A 7,455-nucleotide genomic window follows, 5' to 3' on the forward strand; every position below is an offset into this window, starting at 1 on the left:
CGCGCCCGGCGGCTGCCCCGCCCGCCCATTGGCCGCGAGTGAGATCATCGCGGCGCGGGAACGCGCGGGGGGCTCCCACCGTCGCGCCAGTGGGGCGGGTGCGCGCGGAGCTCCGCGGCGCTGGAGTCCGAGGGTCCTCAGCGGCTGCGTGGGAGCCGGTGAAAGCCTCAGACCTCCGGAGGCTGCCGCTGCCGGATCGTGCGCGGCTCCGGGGGAAGCGGGGAGCTTCCCGGCACGCCGGGACGGGATCCGCTATCGCCACAACAGCTACGCCCCACAGCACGCGGTCGTGTAGCCCCGCTGCAATCCGCTCCCAGCCGACACTCCGTCCCCGCTGACCCTCCTGCCGCAGCCCGGCCCTGCAGGCCTCCTTAAACAAACCTTTGCTCCGCAGCACCGGGAGCCTCCACGAGCCAGAGGCACCGATAGCGCCGTGGGGTCCCGCTGCTTCCCCAGGGCCCTACCGGCTGCAGCGTGCACGGCCCGGCCTCCCCTCACCCGCAGGGATAAGGCACGGCCCGGAATAGGCGAGCTGGGCGCCCGGCCGTCTTACCTGGCCAGCAGAAGGGCAAGGGAAACATTAGGCTGTTGCACTTGTTGTGGGGCTCCGGGTTTTTAACCCCAATAATCATACCTGACAGGCTTTTAAATTAATTAACAGTCTTGTTTTTACATAGTTTCATTCTCAAAGGTCATAATACTACCATGGTGAAAGTTTTACTGTTACAAAGGATGCAAAGCCATCAGGGCCATCCCTCAGCACTGCCAGTGGCTCCTGCTGCTCACAGCACCTCTGGACCTGCTGAACGGGCACACAGCGCAGCAAGCTGCCTGCACCAGGACCCCCACCTAGCACTATCAGACCTGGGAAGGCTGCCCCAAATCTCCTATCCATGCTGCAGCCCTCTCTGACTACCCAGCACAGGATAAGCCATATCTCTCCTCAGCTGAGGGCAGCAGCTGAGCCATCACACAGCGGCTTCAGGTCTGTAGAAATACACCCCCAGCTGTGGCTTGTCACGGGCTGCCAAAGCTGAGCGAGCTCTAGTCAGCTCCACAGTCATGAAGAGGGTGGTTGAATGCAGGACTGGGCCTAGGAACTTCTGTGCCATCAGTTCCCCATTTTGTCCTTAGGGTCTGTGTGCTGCTGAAAGGTACAGAAGAGCACAGAATGCATGTAGCAGCCAGATCCAACACTGGGGGTGGAATGGAGGAGTCCCAGGGGCAGTGCTTGAGGTGAGCAGGAACCAGGGTGTGGGCTGTCCATGGCCCTGGCTGAAGTGCCATCATGGCCCCAGGGAGGCGCCCCCAGCCCTTTCTCCTCTACCGGGGCAAACAGAAAATGAGTGCCTGTAGCTCCCCAGACTGGGGATGACAGTCCCCTGCCCATACCAGTGTGTTCCCAGTAACAGACAGTGCCACTGTGCCAGATGAATGGAGTACATTTCTTGGATAGGAAAGCCCCTGGGCAGTTTGCCTCCAGCATCAGCTCCACCAGGGCCAAGGGACAGCTGTAGGACAGCAAGATGGGACCAGACCTCAACAAAAACAGAGGGATTCAGTGCAGGACCACACCAGGAATGGGATGAGTGCCGCAATAGCTGGGACCGCCAGTCTGGGCACTGGCTGGAAGGGCCCTCCAGCTGCTGTAAAAGAGAGGAGCACTCACCCACCCAGCTCTTGGGTCCACCCCCAGCTTTTATTCAGAAGGACACGGCTGGGATGTGGCTGTGGATACAGGAAGGGTCTGAAGCACCCCAGTTCCTCCCCGTGCCTACAGAAGGGCTTGCCAAGCTCCCCTCCCCTGCAGACACCCTTCTGGGCTGCACCTTGCCCAGATGGGGACCCATCCCAGCTGTGCTCCCTCCCCTCTGCCTGTAGGACACAATAGTTCTGTGGTTCCAGCCCTGCTCACTCCCACTCCACATTGCACCCAGCTCCAGCAGCATGCCCACAGCTCTGTTCCTCTCAGCCCCAAGATGCCCTCCAGCACCAGTTTGCAGCTCCAGCTCCTCATCTTCCCTTCTGGGTCCTTTAGTCCTGCTGCAACCAGTGCAGATGGGGCAAGAGAATGCTTGGCTCCAGGATACGCTTCCACCCAAGCCAAGCATGAATCTCGTCGGCTCCTTCCTGCCTCAGTCCTGCTCCCCAGCACTGTCACTCCAAGGGGCTCAGCACCACACGTCCCCACACTGGGCAGAAGTGCCATAGGCTCAAGCTCCAGAGGCAGGAGCGAGGCCAGGGGCAGAGCGGAGGCTACCTGCGTGGTGTGCCACATCTGCAAGGGAAGCACAGCACAGTGTGAGAACCACTGGGCTCTGCAGTACCAGAATCACCTCCTGCCCCTCAGCCCTCCCCATGCCCAGCCTCAACACCAAACTGAGGGAAGCGCCATGAGATCTGGAGCTCCATAGCAAGGAGCTCCATGGCAAGGAGAGGGGTGTGGAGCTGTAGGTGCTGGCAGAGCACTGAGCAGCACACTTCAGACAGAGAGGAGTATAAAAAGCAAAGTGCCAGCACCGGGCTCATCCCCAGGCAGTGCCTGCTCTGCAGCCCCAGCAGGCTGTTTGCAAGAGTCAGCAGGACACAGCGAGGGTAAGGACAGGAGTAACCCAAACAGCAGCTGGCCAAGGACTGCAGTAAGGACACGGCTGGCAGCAGAATGAGGCTAGAACTGGAAATTCATGGATCAAGAACTCAGCATGGACTGTGCAGGCAATATGGCCATATGCAACAAATGCACCGCTCCATCCACCCATCCCCACCCTGAGTGGGACTAGCCAGCTTCAAGCATCCCTGCCAGAGGCCTACTGTACATGGATTGGTGTGTGTCCAACCTCCCAGCCCCACGCTGTCCCCTCTGTCCTGCTCCTTCCTGCATTTGTTCCGCTCTACTCACAGCACCAGACCTAACACCTGACCGCAGCTGATCCTTGTCAAGAAGCGAACCACCCATGCCTGCCCTGCTCACTTACAGCTCGCAGTCTTTACGTCTCTTCTTGTCTTGTCTTCTCTTACCTCGGCCCTTGAGTCTCCTCCTTCAAAAGCAAAGCAGGAAAGAGAGGCTGACATGTGGGCACTGAACCCGCAGCCCCAGCAGCGACGCGCCCCAATGCCACTTACCTGCCTGGCCTCGCCAGGTCCTGCCGCGGCCTGTGGGGAGAGCAGGGTGGTTATGGGGCAGTGCCAGCTGGGAGCTGCCAAGGGGCTGCCAAAGCACCCTAGCATCCTTAAAACATACTCAATAACTCCTGCTCACTTTTCAGCCCCTCACTGACCACAGTAGACAGGGGGACAACAGACTCGGTGACACCCTTGGGCTTCAGCAGTGGCTGGCTGACACCAGCCACAGCATCCGTGGCTCAAGCATCCCCAATATGAGCCATGGCTAGGCTCCATCCGCTGCATTTACACTGAACTTAACAAGGGGAGAAATGTAAAAGTGCTGAAGGGTGCTTGATGAGAAGACAAAAGGCTGTGCAGGTGCAAGACAGACCTGAAGCCAGACTGTGCACTTGTGAATGCTGCCCCAGGAATCACCCCATGTAGGGAAACCACAACAGGCTCAGGAAATTCCCTCACGGAACACAGCTGGAAGCAGGGGGAAGTCGCACACGTGCCTCTTCCCGCTCCTTACACATCCACTGACAGACAGCTCCAGAGCCAGCATGAAGCAGGACAGCCCCAGGCCTGCTCCAACACCACTGCCTGCACTGCTGTGAGGGAACACTTGGCACAGGACCCTTATGCTCTTCTGGACAAGGCTCATGCTGCCCAGCAGGATGTGCTTCCCATTCTTTGCAACACTCCACTGCTGATACCAAATGGCAGTGACCCACTGCAGTTAACTTTGTGCCAGGCTGACAGGCGGTGATGAGCATCTGTCCCAGGTCAGTGCTGCATGGTCTTGCCAGATTGGTGCCATGCATTTAAGCTCAGATGTAAACCCTAAATCACCATCCTCGGATCAGGCAGCCTGTCCAAAAGGGAGATGCAAGGCCCGGCCTTTTGGCCTACACTCATTTGTCACACTCATTTGTGCCAAGTCACAGAGCATCCTTCCAAGGCTTGGGTGCGCTGCTCCAGAGCTGCCTTACCCTGTGCCCACAGCAGCACATGGTGCCAAGGCAGGTGAGGAGATGGGGGCACACGCACCCCAACTCACCAAGTGCTCAGTGCCTGATCAAAGCTCACCACACCCCTGAGCTGCAGGGAATGTGCTGCAGAGACACAGTGCAGCCTGGGGCCATGAGCTCCAGCAAAACCCAGCACAGCTGAGATGGGAAAGGCCCCAGCATGTCCCCTTGCCCCATGTAGGGGTGGCAGGTGGGCTTGCAGGGCTTCAGCAGCACAGTGAGCCCTACCTGCATTCGCACTGCTTGTGCTCAGTGAACGACATCTCCACGTAGGGTGCCTCCACGTAGGGTGCCTCCCCATTGGGCTTTATCTTCACAAGCTGAAAGGAACAAAGGTTACTTCCCAGCCCACTGTCGAGGCATCGTTTCTCCACCTCCACTCAATGCAGGACAATGACCACCCAGCACCATGTCCAGGAACAGGGCAGGCCCACTCCTCAGTTCTAGGGCCTCTGCCTCCATAGGCAGCAGCTCCAGCTGGGCTGTGGCTCTGGAAGCTCTCTAACACCTCCTTGTGCCTTTGGGGCTGCATTAAGTCTCCTGTCGGGATTTCTCAGCTTTAGAACAGATATTCAGTCTGACTTTACAAAGACCTTTCATACATTTGACTGCTTTGCACATCTTCCTTCTCGGAAGGGCATTTCTCCCAACCCAGTTTTCCAGACCATTCCCACTGCTGCCACTCCTCCCACCACAGTGGGCCACAGTCCAGACAATGGTGCCTCCTGTGCTGGGGGTGTGGGATTTGCCCTGCCGCACGTCAGCCTGCAGAGCAGCCAGGGGGGCAACCCACACACTCAGGGGCTTCTCTGGGAATGTTCAACTGTGCTGTGACCCACACTGACCTGTGCACTGCAGCTGAATGCCTCCTGTGTTGGGGAGCCCAGGAAGGGCACAGGTCCCCACCTCTTACTTGTTTCAAATTTTTGCTCTAATTAAGAGTTTTTAATTTAATTTTATTTTTTTTTTGGTAGCTCCCCTCCTGACTTCTGATGTGCTTTCAATCTCTGCAGGCTTTCCAGTCCCTCACCCACAGCACGGCAGCAGCACACCAACTACCGGCAGTGCAGAGCGAAGACATGAGCTGCCCTGCTTGCCATGAAACAACCACGGCCCCTCGTGCTCACCCTGCCCACGTCTGCTGCCAGCACCGCTGTGTGCGTCCCCTGGCACACGGGAACTTCCCTGCCATCCCCGCTGGCAGGATCGCGAGCCGCAGGGAAACCCCGGCCCCACGGGGACGCAGAAAGTTGGTGGCAGCAGCTCTTGTTATGGACCGCGCACTGAGGAGAGGGCAAGGAAGAGGAGAGAGAGGTCTGTGCCACCAGAGGTCTCACCCGACCTCCCGGAGAACGTAGGTACCCCTCTGGCTGGGCACTTGTGCTGGTCCCCTACAGCGCCGTGAGGTTGGGAGGCCGCGAGCGCAAAGCTTTCCAGGAACCCACCGCCAACCCCGGCCCCACCGGGCGGTGCTCACCTGCACGGTGACCGTGCCGGTCTGCACGGGGACGCAGCGGAGCCCCTCATCACCGCAGCAGCCCCCGCAGCGCTGCAAGGAGACGCAGGAGGGCCTGAAGATGTACTCCACCTCGTTGGGGAACTCGGTAATGATATCCACTAGCTGCTCCCGAGGCCGGCAGAAGCTACGGTTCCAGATCTCCTTAAAGGTTAGGACTGCAAGAGACCGGGGGGCTCTAAGGCGTGCCCCGGAGAAGAGGGTCCCCAGCCGAGCCCTGCAGCGCTGTCCCCATCGCAGGGCGGGATGCGGAGGATCCCCCGGTGCCCCCAAAGAGACTGCCACTGCTCTGCTGCGGACCTCGCGCAGCCACCCGTCGCCCCGGGGCTCTGTACCCGCCTGCTGGCTCCGTACCCCCGGCGGCCGCGCTGCCGGCCGTCAGAGAGCAGGGGCACAGCCCCGGGTCCAGGCGAGCTACCGCCCGCTTCCCCGCCGCTCCCCCCGGGGCGGAGCCGCGTTGCGCCGTCCCGTAGCATCGCTCGGAGGCGCAGCACCGACCGGGGGCGCCGCCGCGGGCCGCGGGGCTGCGAGACGACGAGCCCGGAGCCGGGAAACCGCCCGCAGTCCCGCACCGACGCCCTCCGCCGACTCACCGGGCGCCTCCGCGCTGGCTGTCCCCCGCGTCTCCGGGGCCTGCAGGGAGGGAAAAGCGGGCATTGTAGGAGCGGCACGGCGGGACCGCCGCCTTCCAGCCCCGGGCGGCGGCCCCGCTCCGACCTCCCCGCTCGATCCCCCCGGTTCTCACCGGGGCGGGCGGCGCTCCCAGTGCCCCGGCCAGCAGCAGCCGCAGGAAGGCTCCGAGCAGCCGCATCGCCGCCCCGACCCCGACTCAGTGCCACCGTCTCGGCCCCGTCGCCCCCCACATGCCAGCCCGCTCCGTCGCCGCCGGGCCATGGGAGCGCGTCCCGCTCAGCCGCCCCTATTTCACCGCCGCTGTCCCGCTCCGCCCCCGCCCGCCTCGGCCCCCGCCCCGGCCCGCTCCGGCCGCGGGGAGGAGCAGGTGCCCGGCCCCGGGGGACGCGGGAACGACCGCGTCCCCGGAGCGGCGGGGCCGCCCCCCTCCCCGCTGCTGGAGCCCGGGAGCGATCCCGGCCTAAACCCCGGTTCTGCCCGGCACCGACGTTCTCCGGCACGCGGAGGACGGGGGTGCGCGGGGTGGCCGGTGCCGGGCCGGAGGAAAGCAGCCCGGTGGCCGCGGAGCGGCTCTGCTCAGTGGGCCGCGGGCGGCCGGGCCGTCGAGGTTAAACCCGGAGGAGCTCCGTGGCCTTTTCTGTGCTATTTTTAAGCCCCGGTAGCCAGGGAAGCTGTGGTAGCCGGAGGTGGGAGGGAGCAGATGCCAGCGGGAACACGATCCCCGTGGGCTGCGGGGCTTGAGTAAGGATGGGCTCTGTTTGCAGGCCGGGCCTCGTATCCTTGCTTCCTGGGAGGCAGCAGGGCTGCGGGGGCTCCCGGCCTTCCTCCGTGTGGGATCCATCCTTGCACTGCTGTGGCACATCCCGGCCCCACGTCCTCTGTCCCAGAGACACGGGGCCATACAGGCACCAGCAAGCATCAGGCTCCAGCTGGACCCCCTGTGTGCTGTTACCACTGAGCACATGAGGAAGGTGCTGGTACCTAGCAGGGAGGTGCTGTGGAGATAAGCTCACAGAGAGGCCAAGGGACTGCAGTCCATCATGCAGCAGCACAGCAGCTGCTCAGGGCCACCGCAAGGTGCTCAGCACCTGCTGGAGCTCCCATGCCCTTATGGGAGCAGGTGCCATCCCCGTGCGGTGCCTGTGCTGCCCTCCACTGCCCTATGGCACC

The 7,455-nt window shown here is 62.1% G+C and overlaps 1 protein-coding gene across 4 annotated transcripts; it reads right to left on the bottom strand.

Annotated features, from left to right (window-relative positions):
• Positions 1-84: 84 nt before the first annotated feature.
• On the bottom strand, positions 85-6,555 carry PGF (placental growth factor). 4 transcript variants are annotated; one of them, XM_048949449.1, is made up of 7 exons: positions 6,398-6,555; positions 6,246-6,285; positions 5,614-5,810; positions 4,365-4,456; positions 3,124-3,153; positions 3,019-3,038; positions 85-2,278 (listed from the first exon to the last, which is right to left on the bottom strand). In XM_048949449.1, exons 1-7 carry the CDS (start codon positions 6,461-6,463, stop codon positions 2,214-2,216), a joined length of 510 nt encoding a protein of 169 aa, XP_048805406.1. In that variant the 5' UTR covers positions 6,464-6,555; the 3' UTR covers positions 85-2,213. The 4 variants fall into 4 exon arrangements, with proteins under 4 accessions (XP_048805406.1, XP_048805405.1, XP_048805408.1 ...); XM_048949448.1 differs by having other exon boundaries at positions 2,976-3,038; XM_048949451.1 differs by lacking the exon at positions 3,124-3,153.
• Between the last annotated feature and the right edge of the window lie 900 nt (positions 6,556-7,455).

This window comes from Lagopus muta, chromosome 6 (assembly GCF_023343835.1).
Source record: "Lagopus muta isolate bLagMut1 chromosome 6, bLagMut1 primary, whole genome shotgun sequence".
NCBI classification, from domain to species: domain Eukaryota; kingdom Metazoa; phylum Chordata; class Aves; order Galliformes; family Phasianidae; genus Lagopus; species Lagopus muta.

Coding starts and splice junctions, on each gene's coding strand:
- PGF (XM_048949449.1), bottom strand. CDS start 6,463: ATGCGGCTGCTCGGAGCCTTCCTGCGGCTGCTGCTGGCCGGGGCACTG. Junction 4,457..5,613: donor CCGGCACGGTCACCGTGCAG/GTGAGCACCGCC, acceptor TGTTCCTTTCAG/CTTGTGAAGATAAAGCCCAA. Junction 2,279..3,018: donor GAGGAGACTCAAGGGCCGAG/GTAAGAGAAGAC, acceptor CTTCCCTTGCAG/ATGTGGCACACCACGCAGGT.